We start from the raw sequence: 21,365 nt of genomic DNA on the forward strand, positions 1-21,365 counted from the left end.
CCTGCCACGCGCATGATTCCGCTTCGAAATGGTTCGCGGGTCTACAGTACAGTGTCTGTATGTGTCTGTGTGTGTGTTGTTAAATTTAATGTAAATACATAAGTGTAGTGTTATCACATCCTGCAACACTGTTACACGCTGCATTGCAGCTGCCGCCACCAGTTCCCAGGCGCACCCCAGGACACAGGTACAAAGGTGCCATCATCATCACCACCACCAACACGCGCGCGTTCGTCTCGCATGGGCCTCCGCGTTTCAGTGATTATCGAAATCGGACAAATCAAACACGGGCATTTCGAGCGGTGCTAGAGCGGTGGACAGATTGTCGTGCATTAATCCGTGCGTATGCTTGTGCGTGCCGGGGCCTCCACCACCTCCTTTGCTCGCGCTGGCCAACGATTCCGTGTCCACTAACCCTTTCCCAGCTTCCGAGCCGCCCGCCGGAGCTTCCCGTTCCTTCTCGTAGTAGCGCAGCTTCTCCCGCAGCTCCTCGTTTTCCGTCGCGTACTCGTCCACATTCTGGGCCATGCGCTGGATCAGTATGTGCAGCGAGTGGTTCAGAGCGATAAGCTCGTTCACCGTTTTGGGACCACCATTCACCGCCGGTTGGGCCGCGGTCAGCGTTGTGTTGAGCGATTCGAGCAAACCGTCCGTATCGTCCAGGTTGTGATAGATCGCCACCTGCAGGTCGTTGTATTTGTCCATCTTTTCAATCTGCTGGGCCAGAAAATCGGGATTCTTGCGGCGCTGGTAGTCGAGCGCCCGGAGGTACCGCTCGTACTGCTGCTTCCGCACCAGCATCCAGTCGACCTGCTTGAGGTGGTACTTTCGCTGCAGCTGCAGCGACTCCTGCACGACGGTATTCGTCTGCAGCTTGAGCGCCTCGTTGAAGTGCGACACGGCCTTCCGGTGGCACTCGATGGCTTCGTCAAAGCGTCGATTTTTTGCAAAGTTTTCCGCCCTTCTGCCGTACATGTGAGCCTGCAAGGGAAAAGAGTGACACGCGTTTAATCGTTCCAATACATCACAAATCTGTACCACCAGTACAGTGGAAAGTAATTTTTACCCTATTTAGATGCGAATTTTCCATCGAAAGCGTGTAGCACAAGCGAAACGTAAACAAACTTTCACGCCACCACTTGCTTTGTTGTCGAAACCCGAACGCGAAACAGCTGATCTGTTGCCTGCCACAGGCGCGGCAGTGTTGCCAGCTTCGACGCGAGCGCTCCCGCCAGCTGTCACTTTCATATTTCGCCACATTGTTCTATTTACGTGTTTGTTTTTACGACGTTTTTACCACCCCAACTACCGCGAAATACGCGCGTTAATTCGTATCTTTCCCTTTTTCTGAGTGTTTTTACCGTGTGAAAGTGATCAGTGTGTCGTGTCGCGTTCGCTGCAAAGGGTGTACTGTTTCGTGTTTTTTTCTCCGCTCATTAGTATGAAGTGTTATCGGTTTGCCATACACCACGCCAGCCATTCGACGGGACGCCCAAGCTGATAAACAAAATCCCCACGAGCACTATCGTGAAGCCATCCTACTGCCACCATAGAAAGAAGGAAAGAAACCGCCGCACCACAATGTGTAGGGACGAAATTTTAGCGCACCTGACGGAAATGTTCGGTGATCATATTGAGCAGGAGCGAATCATTGCCACGATCGAGCAGTATGACGACTGTGAGTATGCGTCATTGCGTTTTCAAGGTTTGCGCCTCCTTTCCTTTCCAAACTGACCGAACCGTTTGCTTTCCCTTCGACTGCGGTGTAGTGAACGCGTGTGTCGAAGCGCTGCTGAAGGACGAGGAACAGATCGTTTCATCCCCGGACCGGCCGAAACCGGACGAAGCACTGCCGATAGCATTACCGCCACCACCACCATCGCCCACCGATGGGCCCGACTCCTCGACCGGCGCTACCCGCAAGCAGGTGAACGTGGCGAAAGGCAACCTCCAGCCGGAGATGGCCACCAGCTTCGCCAGCCTGCTGCAGAAGGGCAGCTTGCCGGTGCAATTTCAGCAGCCCGGCAACAGCGCCAGCCAGCGGCCCCGGGGCCCCGGCAAGCACAAGCCAACGCCGGACCAGCCGGCGAACTATCAAAACATCCTCGACATGGTGGGCCAAGGTTATCGCGTCATGGTGCTGATGCGTGGAGCGCCGGGCAGTGGCAAATCGCACCTATCGCGGGCGCTTATCGACCACACTTCGGGGGGCGATTATCGTAATCACATATTCAGCGCCGACGACTACTTCATGGTGAACGGTGTGTACAAATTCCAGCCCGATGCGATCGACGCGGCGCATCGCTTTAATCAGCAAAACGTGCTAGCGAAGGCACGTGACGGCTGGAGCCCGATCGTGGTGGACAACACGAACATCTGCCTGTGGGAGATGTATCCGTACGTGCAGATGGCGGCCGACCACGGGTACTTTCTCGAGGTGCTCGAGCCGCAAACGCACTGGCGGAACAACAGCCGCAGCCTGGCGATACGCAACACGCACGGCGTGCCGGAGCCGAAGATCAAGCGGATGCTGCAGAACTACGAGAAGCTTGCGAGCGTGCAGGACCTGTACCGGATGTGTAAGCTCGAGCACGCGCTGTACATTCCAGTCAAGATGCGCCACTATCCGATCCTGCCGAGCGACTTGCTCATTACTGGCGACGAGCAACGGGCTCCGGTGGACCAACCGTCGCACGCGGCGACCGCGCTGTGGAATGACGCATGGGAGGGTGGGATGACGAAAGCGACAAAAGACAACGGCGGACAGAAGCCTAACCTTTCCGCCATACCGCCGCCGAAGCCGCCTCGCGATCCGCAAAAGATAGGCACGCCCATTAAAGTGCCCGACTCCACCGGGCACCAGGGCGCGATGGAGGTGGATAGCGTCGGCGAACCGGCCGGTGCAATGGGTGGTGCAACCACCCGACTTGACGAGGACGATTTTGTCTGGGATTTTACGGACGACTGGCGCAAGACGGCCACCAACTGGAAGCCGTACGACACGGAAAGCAACCAGTTCTGGGGCCAAACGTCGTCGTCGGCATCCTCTTCGACGAAACCTCTCCCACCGGTGAACGTGCTAGAGCTAGAAGCGCAACCCCAGCGAACGTCCAATCCGCTCCACGAACCGATTGCGGAGTATCTCCTTTCCAGCGTGAAGGAACCAACCAAACTGCCGGCAAAGTTTACCGATCCGGCACAGAAAACCCTGCCTCCGTCCACCGCGCTCCAAACGCCAGGCAAGGAAAAGGCGTCGAAAAAGACGGACAAAAAGCGAATCGCTTTGACCAAGCACAAGCGCGGCTGTCCGAATGAGAACGCGAGCTTTTCGGAGATTTGCAACCTCTACCCAAAGGTACCGGAGTCCTACCTGTGGGATCTGTTCGAGAAGTGCAGCGGCGATGGTGACTGGGTGGCGAACCTGCTGCTCGAGGAGCAAAAGTTGGAAAACTTTGAAAACCCGTTCGGCGATGCTGGCTCTTCAGCTGGCCAACGGCGGCGAGAGGAAGGTGGTGAGCTGGTAGATGCCCTCACGGAGACGGCGGTCAAGTGGAACTTGCTGGAATGCAGCTGCAACGAACCGATGCCGAAAGCTGTCCCGGTGGTACCGGTCGCACCGTCGCTGCTCGAGGTGGACACCTTGGAAGCGGACCAACTGCTAGCCGCCGCAAGCTACACACCCGCCGGCGGCTCCTCGGGACATCAGTCACCGCGCGAAGCGGTCCGGCGGACGGGGCAGGGAGGCCACCAGCACAACAGCAAGGAAAACGCCCAAGCACTCAAGAAGGAAATCGAGGCACGGTTCATACTCGGCAACGAACACTTCTCGGAACCGATTCAGAAGCTGCGCCTGGCCAGACGCATCGTCCCCGCCGCCGACGAGTCGCCGCCCGAGGAGCTGCTCGATCTAGAGACGGCCGACAAGGCGACGGACAGTGAGGTGGTCGAGCTGCGGCTCGGCGTCGAGCTGGTGCAGCAGCTGCACGCCATCTTCCGGGACAAGCACTGTCCCAAGTCGCTCGAGCTGGACGACCTGCAGTCCGACCGGACGCGCGTATTCATGGCAACCGAGACGGCGGAGCAGCTGTACCTGCTGTTCCTCGATTCGGTCTACAGCTACACCGAGGAGGAGCGGCAGCGCAGCCTGCGGGAAGACGCCCGCATGGCGCAGCTGATGCAGACGGAGGAAAAGTATCCCGCTCTGTTCAAACCGCCCGACCCGTCCGGCGAGCCGAACATGAAGGACATCATCGAGATGGAGGAAGCGCTGGCCGCCTACCAGAAGGAAACGAACGCCACCTGGCAGAAGGCGGACGGACCGCCCGACCTGGCCCAGCAGATGTCGCAGCAGAAGCTGAAGGAAATGTTCCCGCACGTGAACGGTGACGATCTGGTGGAGATTCTCGCTGCGCACAACAATCGCTTCGACGAGACGGTGCAGGTGCTGAACGCCTCCATCCCGGACACCGTGCGCCAGCAGATGCTGGAGAAGGAGGAGCTGCTGAAGAAGCGGGCCGAGCACGAGAAGCAAAAGCTGCTCGATCTGTTCAGCTCGCCCACCTTCGCCACCCCGTCCCCGACCGGGTCGAGCCTGTCCGGCGAGGAGGCGATCAATTTCCACCTCATCAAGGCGGAAGAGTGTCGCAATCTGGCCCAGCATCATCTCGACCTGAAGAACGAATGCCACGCAAAGGCCCGGCAGGCGATTCAGCGCAATGTGCCGGGTTTGGCCGACTACTACTCGCAGATTGCGCGCCTGCACCGCACCAAGATCGACATGTACAACAGCCGGGCGTCCAACTGCATCATGGAGGTGCACAAGCTGAAGCTGAACAACGACGAGGTGCTCGATCTGCACTATCTGCACTCGCAGGAGGCGCTGCGCTGCTTGGAGCTGTTCCTTGCCGAGCATGCCTCGAATCTGCTCAACTCGCAGCAACGCTTCAAGACCCTGTACATCATTACGGGGCGCGGATTGCATTCCGCCGACGGCAAACCGATCATCAAGCAGCGTGTTAAAGCAATGCTGAGAGTTAAGAACATAAGGTAGGTGCCGCAGCAGTGTGATTTGGGGTTGGTGTGGAGACTCATTTTTTTTTTCTTTATACTCCACTCCATTACAGATACACCGAACTGAACCCGGGTTTCCTCAAGATTAAACTCTTCAATCGTGACGACCTGGAACAGCTTATGATGACGGCCTAAAAGGAGGCAGAATGGGGGGAAGGGAGTGTCACGTACGAGAAAGTGTACTTAAGCACACAAGCGTCTCAAGCCACCGCAATAGGGAGTAAAGTCGTCGGAAATCACGCTGTTTCAAGCTACACGCTCAATCGCGCGTGTAGAAGGATGGACGGGAAATGATAATCACGTTGCAACCCGAATGTACCTGATTTGCAGTCACGAGTCATCCGAGAGTCATTTAGCGAATAAAGGGAGTGCGCTCTTGCACAATGAGACGGATTTACACCACGGATGTAAATGGATTCTTTTTTAGAAGAAAACATTAGATAGAAAACACTTCTCCTGGTGCATGAATCAAAGCAAATGTATCAAAAAATACATAAAATTAAAAAAAAAACTACCTCACTTTCCTAGTGGTAAATCCGTATCGTCGCGCAGGAGAGCTTACTTTTCCCGGCGGTACAGCGGATCATTGCACCATAATTTATGCTCTATGCTTTTCGGATTCATATTCCAGAAGCGTTCGCGTTGCTTGTTAATTTTCGTCTGCTCCTCCGGCGAAAGAAAGTGGAACGTGTTATTCGTTTTGAAGCTTTGCACACTCGCGACCGACGAATCCGGCATTAGATGCTGATGCTGCAAACAGGAAACGATTGATGTATGTGCTGTCCCCGTCGTTGTCGTACCGGGGTGTTGCATTGCCTTACCTTGGTATTGTTCCTGAGCTGCCCCGCGCACGATTTCATCTCATGTTCGTTCACTTCGTTGTACAGGCTTTGGTGACTTAGAGAGAATTTGGACAGCTTTTTGTGCCTTCTGAAAATGAGAAGAGAAAAAGGTATAAACCACTGGGAAAGCTATGTCACCGCCCTCCCCTCTGAACCATACATAAGCTCCTCAAAATAGGTATGTGTTGCGACATTTTTCGAAGATAACCGCTGATCGGGACAGTACGCGAGCATCTTCTTCATCAAATCCATCCCGAACACGTTCATGAGCGGCAGATGCCACCGCAGTTCGGTGGCCTGACGCTTGGCAAACTTTAAGTTCTTTACATTCCACGGCCGGAACCGCTCCAGCACAGTGGGCGACGGGGAACCGAGCAGCTCGTGTATGCAGTCCAGCATTTCGATCTCGTTTTCGCCCTGAAACAGTGGCTTCAGCGTCAGCATTTCATAGAAACAGCACCCGACCGCCCAAACGTCCATCTTGGGACCGTAGTAACCCATGGAGAGCATACATTCCGGGGCCCGATACCACCGGGTAGCGATGTAGACGGCGTACGGCGGACGTTGGGCGATGGTGGCCGCCGTTCCAAAGTCTGCCAGCTGGAGGGTTTCTCTCTAAAAACAAACAAAAAAGCGAACATCTAAAATAAATGAGTTTCCATTAGCACTTGAGATCCAGGTCCACACCCCACCTTGCCAATGATTCCGGAGGAAAATTTAACCAAAATATTTTCCGGCTTGACGTCCCGATGGAATATGCCGTTTTGGTGCAGATGCTCCAGACCCAGCACGATCTGGTACAGCATTTTTCGGACGCGGTTTTCCGAAAACGGTCGCACCCGTTTCTGCATGTACTCGTACAGGTTGATGTCCATCAGGTGCATGATTAAAGTTAGGCTTTTGTTTTCACTAAAAATATATAAATATTACAGATCAGAGTTGGTCCATCATTTCACGATACAACCGTCCTCAGTTTTAAACTTACAACACGTGGTCACATAGCTGCATAACGTTCGGATGGCTCGGCACCGACTTCATGAGCTGTATCTCAGCGTACGCTACATCGCACATCAAATCACTGCAACTATCGATCAGATGTTTGGCGGCATAGGATTTGCCCGACTTCCGACAGCGCACGAGAAACACTTCCGAATAAGCTCCGCTTCCGATTTGGTGAATGATGTCGTATCCTGTTGGCAGGAGTGAGAAAGAGCAGAAGATAAATATATGAATTAATAATGAATGCGTTACAAACTGTTACTTACCTGTTATTTTAAAGGCACTCATTTTACCTGTCTTCCCGTTTTTTTTTACCAGTGAACGACCGTTTGCATTCGAAAAAAATAACAATAATCAAATAAACCAACCACGCGGACAATCGAGATTCACACACACACACACCAAACCGAGCAAATTCTAGCCGAACCGATGAAAACTCAACGACTCCTTTGCACATGTGTACTTGGATTTAAAATTTATTGAATTCCTGCGCTCCTTGATCGGTTGCTACAGTCCCTATCATACATTTCGTGAGCAAAGTCGCACGAAAAAGGCACGACGTTCCCCTGTGGTTGCTTATAAAGTATTTTTCCTACGATTGGAATAAACCTGACCCACATGGTGGTATCTTCTCCGTTACCCTCCCTACTCGCTTCTGCAGTGGTTCCTACGAAATAACAACAACCTGTTCCCTCTCTGCAACAGCTTTTCTATTGCAAACGTTGGCGAAATTTCAAATCGTAAAACAGTATTCCACTATCTAAAATGCATAACACATCTGCGCTTATCCTATTCCTAGGGCCATGCATGCTTTTCACTGCTGCTCCACCTTCTCGAACAGCAGCGCCCGGTTCCGTATGGACCGGCGGAACAGATTCCCCTTCGACTGGAACTCTTTCTTTGGTGGTGTTTCCAGGAACACGCCCTCGAAGATGGTTTCCAAATTCAGCCGACTCCGGCTAACGTTCCCATCCGGCGGGGTCAGTCCGATGCGGGCATGTATTTCGTCCAGCGTTACATACCCTTCGGCCGGCTGCTGACCGTTGCCGGTGGTGCTGGCGGCTGGTGCTGGTGGTGGTGGCGTCATCCCGTACAGCGGCGTGCTGCAGCCCGAGTAGCAGCTGCGACCGGACTTCGGTGTCGAGGTGGGCGATTCAAACGGTTCCAGCTCGATCGGTGACAGTGATCGGGCCGAGGGCGACATCGAGCAGGCAGAGAATGGTGGCATTTCGTCGAGCAGGCTACCCTCCGCCACTCCACTTCCGTCGTCCGATCCGTTGAACGGCGACAGGTACCCGTCCTCATCGGACGAGCTCGATTCGCACTCCTTCCGTACCGGTGGTCCAGCCGTCGACAGCCTACTGCTGATGCTGCTGCTGCTGCTGCTACTAACGGTCTTTGGTGCCGTTGTGACTTTGTGCATCGTAATTATGGGGGCTAGGCGATCGTCGTGGCGTGGGTAAAACTATTCGTTCGATCGTTTCCTCGCGAGACGCACTTCGCACAAGGGGTAGCTCTCTGCCAAGCTCAAACAGTCGAAAGGCAAACACAACAAACAGGTACACCAGAATTTCCAGGTAAACGAATGCAAGGACGCGAAAGCGGTTCACATTTTCGACAACACTTTGAATCGCCGTTTTGACGTTTTGACAGCACGTGCGCTCCGTCTCGCTTCGTTCGCTTGATGTCTCTTTCGCTCCCGTTGCCTGATTGCGGTTTGACAGCTCGTTGCATGGTCGAACCCCATCATCGCATCGTAGCAGTGGGTTCGACTATGTGATTACCGTCGTTCGTCGAGCTTCGTCGTTTCCCTTCCCGTTGCGTTGTTGAAAACATGAAAGCATAACCATCATCATCATCAGCAGCAGCAGTAGCAGCATCGCCACACGAAAGCGACACCAAGTGTATACTTTTTTCTACCCGTACCTGCTGACTACATTTTCCACCCCGTGCACTGCGCGATAGCCTTTGGGGCCAAACGTTCTGGAAAGGTAAGTATCACTCATCCTGCTGCTGCTGCCTTCGGTGTTCTACCTCCCAGCACGCCCAGTGTTGCTGCGTTCCGGGGCAAATCGTTCCCTCAGACACAGCTCAGAGCGCAGCAGCCACAGCGGACACGCGATACCCGACCGCGACACAGTCGGAAAGCTGTGTCTACTTTTCCGGGTGAAACGCTTGCAGCTGGGTAGTGCGACGCACCACAGTAAACTATCTGCCCGCTGAAGAACCGATACTCATCCGGGTATCGCTGTGCACATCCGGAAACGGGTGCCCCAAGCAGCCTAAGCAGCACATGTTAAGATATTCAGTATTGATTTTTGCCACCGTATTGATTTAAGGGCAAAGTTTACACACACTGATAATATTTCCCCCAATCCGTTTTTATCTCTCTCTCTCTCTCTTTCCATGTCGTGCGTGAACAGCTTGGATTGCTGGGATCCATTCGCCTTAAACCCTCATCAACCTATCCGGGAAACTTCCGTCCCCTTGCTCGAGACACAACAACGACGGGACGGTACTGCCTGGATCATCATAAGACTGATCGCTCAGTAAGGCTGCTGCGTTTGCTGGTGGTTGTGATTTCGCAAAACAAACGACGATTGACTCCTGTGTGCTCGTGAACAAACTGATGTGGAAATAGCTGGCCGCTCGATTCCGAGAAGAAGCCAACGCTAGCAGGACAGCCCAGGAGATTCCGCCGTCAGTGCCCGCTTGGACCTGCAGGAAGCAAACGCTCCACAATTGACAGATTACAAATGCCCAGAGGTAAACGTCGTCACGCCATAGACATGCGGCCCAGCGAAGAAGACCAGCAGTCGACCAAGCGACAGCGAAATAGTTATCAAAGGTAAGTCGCAGCAGCAAAGGGAGCGGAAGCACCTTCCCGATTTCGACGTCATTTGTTGTCTACGGTTGGTGCGTGTTTGGTAAGAGCCCCGACAGTGAGCCTGACCCGTACAGGATGTTTGGGGCACGTCGTGTGCTGTGTCCAGGCGTGCATTTGATTTGTACGTTTGTTTCCCGATCTTTGCTCGAACGATAGGTTGCTTGGTTTCCCGTCTCACCTCGTCTCCTGCCAACCTTCTTTCTTCCCCCTCAAAATGACCGACCTGGTCGGTGGAGCTAAATTAGCGCTACCTTCTATCGTATGCCCACGTAGTAGCAATGGCAGTATGTGCAGCGTGGCGCGTCTTTTTTAAAAAAAGATCAACACGATATTTTTAGCACACAGGGGCATGCACACACACACACACACACACACACACACACACACACACACACACACACACACACACACACACACACACACACACACACACACACACACACACACACACGGGGAGGTCCGCAGTAAGCGAATGAGAGTTGCTTTCCTTCCTAATTTTCACTTTCCATTTGTCAGCGAAACACCGTCCCCGAAACAAGCACCAGCACCAACCATAGTGTGGTGTGGGTTTTTCTTGCGCCCCGAGCGTGTGTAGAACAGCGAGTGAAGAACACGATAACAGTGATACAAGTGTCTGTGTGGTGCGGCTCGACATTATCATTCTTTCGGTCCATTCGGCCTCATTTTTCCGGCTGGCAGGGCGAAAGGGACGGGTTTTCTTCGATGTTCGCTAGTAGCCGGACGTCTGAAGTGGCGAATGTTTAGCGCGTTTCTCGACTGATCTGTCAACGGAGCGGAGGCGAGATATATACGAGATGGGTGACGGAATGTACGGATCTTGCGGATATGCGGCGCCTACTTGGGATGGGTCTATTTCACCGTTGCCATTGCTACACTGACATCGTTTGTTTTGCCTTTCGCTTGCAGCTCAAGGCGCTACAGCAAATCGGAGGACGCCTTCAATCAGAAACGATGCCTCACCTGGTTCCGGGAGTACACCACACCGGACGATCCGGACACTTTAGGTAAGATGGTGAAACACAGCTCAACCACCGTACGTGTATTATGTGCGTGTTTTTGCGTGTGTGTGCAAATGTGTTAAGTAATCGGCAAAAAAGAGCCCGCTGAGTCGCTTCGCTAAGGACCAAGTCCACCTCCGGTGGCCGGTAAACAATGGGTCTAATTTTAGACCACCTAACGGAAGGACCATTGGCACTTACTGGCTTTGTTTGCCTTTTGAAGGGAAACATGTAGTGAAAAGGGGCTTTTTTTTCTAATCAACTGTTCCCGTGTTTTTAGGCCCCGAAGGGATGGAAAAGTTCTGCGAGGACATTGGCGTCGAGCCGGAGAATGTGGCGATGCTTGTGCTGGCCTACAAGATGGGTGCCAAACAGATGGGCTTCTTCACGCAGAGCGAATGGCTCAAAGGGCTAACGGATCTGCAGTGCGACACGGCCTCCAAAGTGCAGTGCAAGCTGGAGTATCTCCGAAGCATGCTCAACGACCCAAACTCGTTCAAAATCATCTACAGATATGCGTACGATTTTGCAAGGGTAAGTGTGGGTCCCCCGTTCCCCATACACCACGAGAGGCTAATGCGTGTCTAATCATCACACCTCCCCATTCTGTCCGTTTCGCTTCCACAGGATAAAGACCAGCGCAGCATGGACATCGAGACGGCGAAAGCAATGCTTCAGCTGCTACTCGGCAAGCACTGGCCACTGTATGCACAATTTGCCCAATTCCTAGAGCAGTCCAAGTACAAAGTGATCAACAAGGATCAGTGGTGTAATATTCTAGAGTTTTCCCGCACCATCTCCAACGATCTAACAAACTACGATGTCGATGGAGCTTGTGAGTATCGCCCCACATATGGGGGGGTCCCGTATATCATTACTAATACTAATGATCTGTATGCCTTTTTTTTGCAGGGCCCGTCATGCTGGACGAGTTTGTGGAATGGTTAAGACAATTGAGAGCACAGTCAACGATTAGCTGAGGATTACTGCAGCGTTAGTAGCCGTGAGGAGTCCCGCACCCAGTTTGCATGATTGCAGTAAGAATTCGAAGACAAAATCCACAACAAAAGCAAAAACAACATCGAGAAGGTTCATCCTGCACCAACTAAGCGACGATCCTTTTAATCCATCCTAGTAGGCGCCTGTTTTTTCCCCTTCAATTTCACACCAACACAACCCAAGCAGTAGAATCTCCCACCCAAAAATGGTCTAGCAATTCCATGGGAGACAGTACACACATACACACACCCAACACGACACAGTACGGTGCCAGGGCGATAGCGAAGCAAGGGGGGGGGGGGATATACAGCAGCAGTAATCGTAAATTCTTCCCGCGTCTAGGGCGAAACGATGATATGGGTTAGAGAGTGATGTATATTTTTGAAAGGATCATTTTCTGCTTACCTATTACCCTTTTTGTAATGTAGATATTGAGTGGATTGTGTTCATGTCAGGACATTCTACTACGATACATATATGAATGCGCTTTGCTGTAACATACACCACTAATGCGACATAAGTTTCGTAGGTAACTTATCCTTTTTGTTTACCTTTGTTTAAGGGACCTTTTTAACCGTAATCTGCAGCAATCGATTAGCAGATTAGCGTACATACATTTTGTTTTCTCTCTCTCGTTCTCTATCTCTCTTACTTTCCCTCTCGCCCTCCTCAAGTATATCGCCCACCTCAGAGCAGCATTAGCCTCAAAACCGAAACCAAAAACGAAAGTGCGGGAGCAATGCTTTTTTGTTTTGTTTTGTTTTGTGCAAATTGATTTTGCTTGCCTGGTCGAACAGAACCGCGTGAATTCAATGTTCTTTTCACAACATTGCAATACAATGAAATTAGGATCTATGCAAACCACATATATACACGAGCGCGAAACGGCAAAAGGAGGAAACGAAAGCAAAGAACTGAAATGAATTGTGTGAGTGTGTGAGTGAGTGAGTGTTAGGAAAAAAAAAACAATAAATGAAATTGCTAATGATAGATTAGGGGTCCTTACCCCTCCAGTGGGGGAGGCTGGCAGTTCCAATCCAAACGAAACACAGTACACACAGACACACACACACACAACACACACACTTAGAACTTCTTCTAATTTTGTCCGCAATCGTAGGCGGAATCTGTTTGTTTGTTTTTTTAGACAAACTCCGTAATGCACAGGATGCATGCAAAAAAAAAACAAAACGAACGAGTTGACCGTTCGCGCTAGTTTATATTTATAACAATTAGCTTCATACGACAGGACGACGGGACGATGGGTCACCGGGAAAAGGCACACACACACACACACATACAGCGACTAGGGCCCTAACGAACTGATATTCTGATAACGATAAAGTGGAGGGGGCAAACAATTTTGGGTGATTGAAATCGATGTGGCGATGTGTGCAGTAGTGGGCAGAGTTAGTGAGCCGCATCCATCCTACTCATGGCAGCAAACTTCGAACCCCTTCCGTAAGAAAGAAAAAAAAACAGCAAGTAATTAACGAATGGCAGACCTACAAATTACCGCAAAACAAAAAAAAAAACAAGAGTTCACTTACAGCAAATAAAATAGTCGATCGTCAAAATTCGGTTTAGCTTGTAACGTGGTTTTTGGCAAGGCGCTACACAGTAAAGTCACAAAGATGCAGAGATGATAAAACTTATGGCAAAATTCATTACTATCATTACGATAAAAAAAAAAAAAAAAGAAAACAACATAAAACTACGGCCGCCACTATACTCTCACCAAAATCAAACTAATCGTATGACAACGTAACACATTAGCAGCAGGCGGGCGCACGACAACTTGTACCGAGAAGGATGGTGTACCGGTGCAAAGGGCAGCAACGGTCATAATATGCGTAATAAAAGTCCAAACATACTTTATCTTAACCTTGTGTCTTTAAGCGTTCTTTATTGGGGCGACTTTCTACGATCTATCTATTCTTATTTGCAGTATCGATCCGCTTTCATCTTGCTTCTCCGATCCAGCAATGCTTCATGCAGGGCGCCGTCCTCTTTTGCCTTTTTCAGAGTCAGTTTGTCCTCCTTGCTTACGCGTATCTTCTTGTCCTGGAACTTTTGAAACTTTTTCCTGCAATTGATAGAACATGAATTACATATTCACTGCTGGTGCACTTGCGGCAGCCATATCATACTTACACATAGTTTAGTTCCACTTGATCCAGATCGCCCGATTCCTCCACCGGCAGCTCCTTGCTGGAAATGTCCTCCCTTCCGGCGCAGCTCCGTATCGTGCACACCTCATCGCTGCCCACCTTCTTCTTGATAGCCACCAGCGCATCATCCTCCGGATCGACCGACACGAAGCACCCGTTCGCCGCCAGCAGTGCCGTTTTGCCCTGCTCAAACACTGGCTCGAACTGCTCCAGCGCCGACACCGCATCCGACCGCCCCGTTATCATGCCGTCCTTCTCCACCTTCAGATATTTGCCGTAGCCGGACTTGAAGGCCACCTTCTGCTCGTTGATCAGTACGGCGCTGAAGATTTCTTCCGGATCCGGCGGATCACCCTCGTTGTGCGGTGCGCCCAGGGTAAACAGTCCATTGTCCAGCGCTTTCACGTACGCCTGCTTATCGAACTGGAGTGCGATCGAGCCGGTAATGTCGCTAGTTTTCGCGACCTGCCACCAACCGCCATGCTTCACCGCGTCCGTATCGACCACGAGCGCTCGCTTAGCGTCCTTATCCTTCTTGTCCTTTTTGTGCTTTCGTTTGGTACCCCTGGAAAGCAGGAAAAGGGACAGGTTTTTATAGTATTGTATACGATTTTTCCCCCCTTTCTATACTTACTTAGAACGTTCACCCTTCAGGACGAGTTTACTGATTTTAGCTTTGTTGTATTCGGACATTTTCGATGCTTTCGCAGGGATTTCTCGCCAAAATTTGCTTCTTCTTCTTCTTCTTCAGTTTATCGAGGTCGTTTGACGGTTCGGAACTGAAGTCCAGCTTCCTGGGCCCTTCAGTACTAGTCCGCTATTGTGTTAAACACAACCTCTGTTGTTTTTGGACGGCATCAAAGGCCATATGTCCTCTTTCTATATGAGATTTGTTTTCTGAAGTTTTGTTTGTGTTGTCAGTTTATGTTGTTAGGTTAAGTACTTCGTCGGTTTATTTATGTCATGTAGTTTAAGCGAGACGTTTCAGAAGGATATTCGGTTAGTTTTTATAAATTTTATGACCATTTTCATTTTCTTTTTATCTTTCGTCTTCCAGGCCTTGATGAAGTTTTGTTCATTTATTTTTAGCTGGTCTTTTCGTTCCATGTCGAATTTGTGGCAATAGAAGACTCTGTGACTCGCTGTGTCCTCCACGTTACAAATTGCACATGTTCCTCTGTCTATGAGCTTCATTTTGTGTAGCCAGAAATTACCATAATCATGGCCCACTATTAATCTATTAAGTGTTTTGATGTCCTTTGCTGGGATTTTTAGTTTATGGTGCCACATTTTGTTTTCTATTGAGCTTTGGTATCTGGCAAATTTTTTCCCTTTGCTTCGGCATAGTTCGGTGTACCATGTATTAGTCTCGTGGTTAGCTCTCTGTTGGAATAAATTAATAGCATCTTTTAATCTTATTTTGTTATTTATCACAGTTTGTTTACTAAGACTATCTTTGGCTAATTGGTCGGCAATTTCATTTCCAGCTATTCCGACATGGCTTGGGATCCATTGGATTAATGCTCGAGTGACTTCACAGTTATGTAGTATTCTCCCGAGGAGTTCGTCTATTCGGTTTTCTTCTTTGGCTGTATTTAGTGTTTGGCATGCTGATAGACTGTCTGTGTAAATGGCAATATTATTCCAGCGTTTTTTTGTCGACATCTCGAGTGCCAGGTCTATTGCGTAGAGTTCTGTAGTGCTTATGGATGTTGGGTGCTGGAGTTTCTTTGATATTTTGAGTTCTTCCATCGGAGTTTTTACATAAATTCCTATGCCACAATTTTCATCTTTTTTGCTGCCGTCTGTATATATTTTTATGCCCTGATGTGAGTTGATGATTTGCATGCTTGTTTGGTAAAGGACTGTTGTGTTTAAATTTTGTTTGTTGGTGTCAATGCCTGGGATGATCGTGTTAATATTGATGTTTTCGGAAGTGGATTTTGAGTGGTTGAAATCATACTTAGTTATGTTGTTGAAGATGAGTTTGTCAGTTATGTATGTTTTTTCTTGAGCGGTTAGATTTCTGAATGTGATTGGGAATGGCTGAGATGTTGTGGTGAAAAAGGAATGTGCTATTGCTTTGCATAGTTGTTTTTGCATAAGAAGTTTAGATCGTATGTGGAAGGGCATTTCTGCTGCTATGGCGTGGAGTGTGTTGATCGGAGTAGTTTTTGTGCAGCCTGTAATTTTCCTGAGTGACTGGTTAATTATTGTGCTCATGTTGTTGAGTTTGTTCTTGTTGGCGTTGCTACTTAGAGTTATCCCGTATTCCAGGGTACCCCTCACAAGAGCTTGGTGAAGTTGTTTAGCTTTTTCTGGATTTATGTGGTTGGATTTGTTGCATACGGCTTTAATGAAATTCATTTTTTTCTGGGCTTTGATGATTTGGTTGTTGATATGGGAGTGGAATTTTAATCTGTTGTCAATTTCTATGCCTAGAAAGTGGTGGGAGTTGACTTGTTCAAGGGGAGTTCCGTTTAGTGCTATTGTTGTGCGAGTGTAGTTTTTGGAAAATGTCATGAGTTTTGTCTTTGCTACGTTTATTTCAAGTTGAAGGGAAGATAGTGTGTTTGCCAAATGGTTCAGGGCCCGTTGTGTTTTTGTTTGAGCTGCTGGAGAGGTGATTGCACTTCCAATTAATGCGAAATCGTCTGCATATTGGATTATTTTTACATTGTCCCGGTTTAGTTCGTGACATCCACTTGTATACAGGTTGAAAAGCAGTGGTGAAAGGACGTCCCCTTGGGGCAACCCGTTAGTTATCCTTCTCTTAATCGATTTACCTTCAGCAGCGATCTCTACCAGTCGGTTTGAGAGGAATCCTTCTATCCATCTGATATCTTCGTGTGGTATCATTTTTCCGGAGAGGATTTTTGTTAAAAGGCCAACATTCACGCTATTGTACGCGTTTTTAATGTCAATAAAAACTACTGTAGTGTGTTTGTTTTTTCTTATGTTATTTTTTAAAATGTTGGAGAGTGAATCAACTGCGGAGGTTGTGGGACGGTTTTTCCTAAATCCGAAGGATGTGCTGGGGAGGATGTCAAACTTGTCTACGATGTGGTTAATGTTGTGTAAGATGGCAGTGTTTGCCACTTTCGTTATAGTAGGAAGCAAAGCTATGGGTCTGTGATTTGCTGCTAGACTGAGGTCCTTGCCGGGTTTTCCAATTGCTACAATTTTTATTCTTCTAAGCTTTTTTTCCACGACTCCTCTTTTGTACATGTCATTGATGTTTCCGATTATGGCTTTGGTGTTTTCGCTGCTTAGTAGTTTCAATGTTTTGTACGATATTTTGTCAATACCAGGAGCAGAATTCTTTTTTGAGTTTAGTATATTGTGCCATCTGTTGTGGTCAATTAGATTTTTATCGCTTATGAATCGGGGTCTTGTTTCATTTTTTTTTTGGTATGATGAACCGAAATGAATTTTTAAGAACTCTTTTGCTAGGGATTCATCTGTGGCAATCTTGTTTGTTCTGGCAGGTTTATCTTTGAACATTCCCATGAGTGTCCAAAGGTCATCCATAGAGGATTGAGAATCGATCAAGTCAAGTTTTTCCTCGATTCGTTTGGTTTTTGATTTTTGTTTTGCGAATCGAAATTTGGCTGATTCTTTCTTGTACTTGATTTGGTTTTCGATCGTCCGATTTTGGTTATAGTCTGTTCTAGCTCTGCATTTCTCTTCCCATGCTTTTTGAACGATATCATTCCACCATGATTTTGGGGTGAACGGGGTCTTGATTTTGTTTCTTAAAATAATTTTATTGATATCTTTGGTAATTGAGTTGATGTCAGAATTGTTATTGTATGGTAGGCTGGATATTTCTTCGTCTATTTTTTTCTTATTATAAACTGTGATTTTTTGTGGGGGAGGTTTGAATAGGTTAAAATTGGTGAATATAACCCGATGTCCACTATTGCCGATGTGTATGTCTGAAACGTTCCTTTGAATATGTGGGGTTATAGCTAGAGAGGTGATTGTCAAATCTATTGCTGAGTTACTTTTGTTTGGGTCTGGGTTAATGAAAGTCTGTTCATAGTTATTTATCACAGTTAGATTGTTTTCATTAATCTCATGTAAAAGGATGTTTCCTTTTCCGTCACACGTCTGATTTCCCCATTCAGAGTGATGAGAGTTAAAATCACCCATAATTATTAATTTGTTATATTTCGCCAAGCTTGTGATGCTAAGGGTTAGTAGGCTGCGGAATGTTGCGATTGGTGTGTTGGGTTTAACGTACACCGAAGCGATTACTAAGCCTGCTTGCTTTATACGAGCGGCTACTATCTGTATGTATGGGTTAGGAGGAATCACTTTGATTTTTTCTGTGTTTAGCTCTGTTCGTATTATTATTGCCGCTCCTCCGTAACCATCTTCTCTATTGTCCGATATTAGTTCATAGTGTGGGATGTTTATTTTCCCTATGGCTTTATCATCCAACCATGTCTCCTGCAGGCAGGCTACATCGATCTTCCTTTTTATTAGCAATTCTCTAATTTCTTCTTTATTGGCTCTTAGTCCCTGTATGTTAGCTTGTAATAACGAGAACATGAGACCAAATGTTTAAGTGTGGATGTGGATGCCTTGTGAGTGGTATTTAGTATAGAATTTTGAATTTATCGTATTCTGATGTGTTATCTTCTTGTGTGTTAGTAATTATGTATTCCTCCACCATCATAGTGGGGGTTTTAGGTGTTTCATTAGTAACTTCTATGTATATAGAATCTGGTGATTCAGGTGAACTGATCGTTAGTGTGTCGCTTCTTGTGGGTGTGTTTGTTTGTTCGTTGGGTGTAATCGGTTGATCGATTACGGTTGTCTGTTTATGTGTTTCTTTTGGAGTGGTGGGTTCGGCTGTGTGTGTTTTGTTATTTTCTGTGGTATTTGTGTTGTATATATCATTGGTGGTATTTCGTGAATTTGTTTCTTCTGTCGAGTTTGTACTTACGCTTTTTGTTGATGATTTTGTTCTTTGTGCATAGGATATGTCTGATGTGTAGATTTTAGGGATTTCGGGACACTGTCGTCTACGTATACGTTTTGCTTCTCCGTATGTTATCTTGTTCACTGTGCGTATTTTACTGATCTCCATTTCGTCACAAAAAACAGGGCAGTTCCTGTCTAGCGTATTGTGGGCATCTCCACATGACACGCATTTTGTTCTTACGCATGACTCTTTGTGCTCCAGTTCACTGCAGTTTGCACATATTTTATCGCGCTGGCAAGATTTTTTTGTGTGGCCGAGTCTCATGCAGGTGGTGCACCGCATGGGTCTCGGAATGTAGAGTTCCACTTTCAGTGGATACAGTCCGAAATCGACTGTACGTGGGATTCTTCCTGTTCTGAAGGTGACGATTGCTGTGCGAGTATTGGTTAACACATTATTTATCTTCCTTTTTAAGATAATCACCTCTGTTGCCTTCTGTGTTTGAAGTCCGTCCAATATTTCCCCTTCCGTAAGGAATTCGATATCGGGGCATCGAATCACTCCTTTGCTACAGTTTAAGGTGGGGTGTTCTAGCGTTTGAACCTGGATCTCTCCTCTGTGGTCAGGGATCGATTTTATTTTTTTAATCTTTTCTGCTTGTTTCTGGTTGGCCACCTTGATCAGCAGCTTCCCGTCTTTCAAGCGACTGACTAGCATTGGCTTTCCGGAGATCGCATTTTCAATTACCTTTGAGATCAAAAACGGGCTAACTCGGCTTAGATCTCTATCTCGGGTTGTGGATTCCATCACCATGAATACCTCATCCTCCATGATTTCTTTCTCAAATCCTAGGATTTTATTCTTTTTCCCCATTTTCCTTTTAGGTTCACTTTGGAACTCTAAAATGTCGTAGTAGTTCCCGAGGGGAATGCCCCCCCCTGGGTCCTGGACCCCCATTTTCCACTAGTCACTTACGCACTCTACTTCCAATCCTCCTTTCTTATCCTTTTTTTTTTTTAAATACCCTTGTCTTGGTAAGAAACTTTATAATCGATTTTCCTTCTTCACTCTCTTCTCGCTATGCTTGTTGTTGGTCAACCGCTGCTTCGAAAAAAACCGTCTTTACTCTTCAGTGTCACACTGTCGAATGGCCAAAATTTGCTGAAATCGATGTAAACAATCGAGAAATAGGCTGTTTGACAGCGGGCTTTGTTTACAACGCCCATACAACATGGCGAGGGTTTTTGACGTTCGAATATCGCTACTTCTCGCTCATTTACTCTACCCTTTCTTTACTCGCCTACAGTGCTCGTTTCGTAGTGAAATTTTTGTTGTTGTTGAAAAGTTTCAACAATCCGTTGAAACACCGTTGGGATTGTTTAAACAAAAAAATATATTTATATTCTGTTTAAACAACAAACATCTCTTATAAAAGAGGAAATAAAAAGAATACTGTTTTGCTTAATATTTTAGAGCACTTACAGAGGTCCACGTGTAAATTCCTCACTCGTCAACACTCATTTCATTAAAGAGCTAGCATTTTTAAACCAGTACCCAAAACAAAAGCCTCCCATCATCACCTACTCAAGATCAGTTTTTTAAATCTAATCTCCATTTAAGCTCCTGTAATCCATACAGTACGAGTCAGTGCCACGCTAACAAGTTCCGCTCATCGCCAGGGGGGGGGGGGGGATGGATCCGCGCTCTTTGCTTATTCTTTAACATTGCCGCCTGTCTAGTCCAAAAACCTTAAGGCATGCTTCCAACGTTTTATGAAGTCCCATCGCTGTTTTTTGTGTACTGTCCATTCACTAGTACCAAGCCCACCCGCACCGGATGATGTTACGCTATCTGATGCTACCTAACCTTGCCGGAACTGGTGCAGTGACGGTAGATGAAGTAGCGAACAAGCGACAACTAAAAAAAAAAAAACAAAACAAAAAACTCACGCCAGTACGCTAATAACGCACAATGAACTTCCTCTTGTACCGAGCCACAAGCCACGGCACAAAGCAGAAACCCAACGGGCAAGAAAGCATCAACAATATCAACAACAATAACAACAGCAAAAAAGCATGGATCTCGGTCAGAGTTATAAGCCCCCCCTCTCCCCCCCCCCCCTCCCATCTTACCACCGCTCAAAATCTCCACCAGTCGCATTCAAAGCCTACTGAAGACCGTTTTTAAGGCTCGCCAAAGCAGCAAAAACAAAACATCCATAACGCACAGTTCGTCCCATTAAGGAGGAAGCTCTGGGTGGGGGATGGTGTGCAGGGGTGAGATGCTGTGTTGAACAGAGAGCAACGCCACAAAAAAGAAACCCTCGCCTTCCATTAATTTTATCCAGTTGGTCGCACAGTTTGAAGTGTGCGCCTGTTTTTGAGCTCCAACCACCGTGTACAGCTGGTGCGCCTTTACGCGCGCGCTAAAACACTGCCAATGAAG

At 48.1% G+C, this 21,365-nt stretch overlaps 6 protein-coding genes across 8 annotated transcripts; 2 read left to right on the plus strand and 4 right to left on the minus strand.

The window, feature by feature from the left end:
• Positions 1-80: 80 nt before the first annotated feature.
• Positions 81-1,185, minus strand: LOC121590929. Its single transcript, XM_041911118.1, has 2 exons — positions 1,067-1,185; positions 81-981 (listed from the first exon to the last, which is right to left on the minus strand). Exons 1-2 carry the CDS (start codon positions 1,088-1,090, stop codon positions 256-258), a joined length of 750 nt encoding a protein of 249 aa, XP_041767052.1. The 5' UTR covers positions 1,091-1,185; the 3' UTR covers positions 81-255.
• A 38-nt stretch (positions 1,186-1,223) lies between these two features.
• Positions 1,224-5,467, plus strand: LOC121590925. Its single transcript, XM_041911113.1, has 3 exons — positions 1,224-1,678; positions 1,770-5,046; positions 5,124-5,467. Exons 1-3 carry the CDS (start codon positions 1,582-1,584, stop codon positions 5,203-5,205), a joined length of 3,456 nt encoding a protein of 1,151 aa, XP_041767047.1. The 5' UTR covers positions 1,224-1,581; the 3' UTR covers positions 5,206-5,467.
• A 59-nt stretch (positions 5,468-5,526) lies between these two features.
• Positions 5,527-7,357, minus strand: LOC121590927 (MAPK/MAK/MRK overlapping kinase-like). 2 transcript variants are annotated; one of them, XM_041911116.1, is made up of 6 exons: positions 7,205-7,357; positions 6,898-7,102; positions 6,605-6,821; positions 6,073-6,527; positions 5,892-6,000; positions 5,527-5,820 (listed from the first exon to the last, which is right to left on the minus strand). In XM_041911116.1, exons 2-6 carry the CDS (start codon positions 6,981-6,983, stop codon positions 5,629-5,631), a joined length of 1,059 nt encoding a protein of 352 aa, XP_041767050.1. In that variant the 5' UTR covers positions 6,984-7,102; positions 7,205-7,357; the 3' UTR covers positions 5,527-5,628. The 2 variants fall into 2 exon arrangements, with proteins under 2 accessions (XP_041767050.1, XP_041767049.1); XM_041911115.1 differs by having other exon boundaries at positions 7,178-7,357.
• A 14-nt stretch (positions 7,358-7,371) lies between these two features.
• On the minus strand, positions 7,372-8,614 carry LOC121590931. The gene has a single exon (XM_041911121.1). The coding sequence runs from the start codon at positions 8,332-8,334 to the stop codon at positions 7,726-7,728; it is 609 nt and encodes a 202-aa protein (XP_041767055.1). The 5' UTR covers positions 8,335-8,614; the 3' UTR covers positions 7,372-7,725.
• A 116-nt stretch (positions 8,615-8,730) lies between these two features.
• On the plus strand, positions 8,731-13,700 carry LOC121590930 (DCN1-like protein 4). Of its 2 annotated transcripts, XM_041911119.1 has the most exons (6): positions 8,731-8,902; positions 9,335-9,759; positions 10,726-10,823; positions 11,098-11,351; positions 11,445-11,652; positions 11,730-13,700. In XM_041911119.1, exons 2-6 carry the CDS (start codon positions 9,668-9,670, stop codon positions 11,795-11,797), a joined length of 720 nt encoding a protein of 239 aa, XP_041767053.1. In that variant the 5' UTR covers positions 8,731-8,902; positions 9,335-9,667; the 3' UTR covers positions 11,798-13,700. The 2 variants fall into 2 exon arrangements, with proteins under 2 accessions (XP_041767053.1, XP_041767054.1); XM_041911120.1 differs by lacking the exons at positions 8,731-8,902; positions 9,335-9,759 and adding an exon at positions 10,315-10,627.
• Positions 13,689-14,884, minus strand: LOC121590928 (protein FRG1 homolog). Its single transcript, XM_041911117.1, has 3 exons — positions 14,622-14,884; positions 13,971-14,552; positions 13,689-13,902 (listed from the first exon to the last, which is right to left on the minus strand). Exons 1-3 carry the CDS (start codon positions 14,678-14,680, stop codon positions 13,755-13,757), a joined length of 789 nt encoding a protein of 262 aa, XP_041767051.1. The 5' UTR covers positions 14,681-14,884; the 3' UTR covers positions 13,689-13,754.
• Between the last annotated feature and the right edge of the window lie 6,481 nt (positions 14,885-21,365).

The sequence above is a fragment of the Anopheles merus genome, chromosome 2R (genome assembly GCF_017562075.2).
Source record: "Anopheles merus strain MAF chromosome 2R, AmerM5.1, whole genome shotgun sequence".
Classification (NCBI taxonomy): domain Eukaryota; kingdom Metazoa; phylum Arthropoda; class Insecta; order Diptera; family Culicidae; genus Anopheles; species Anopheles merus.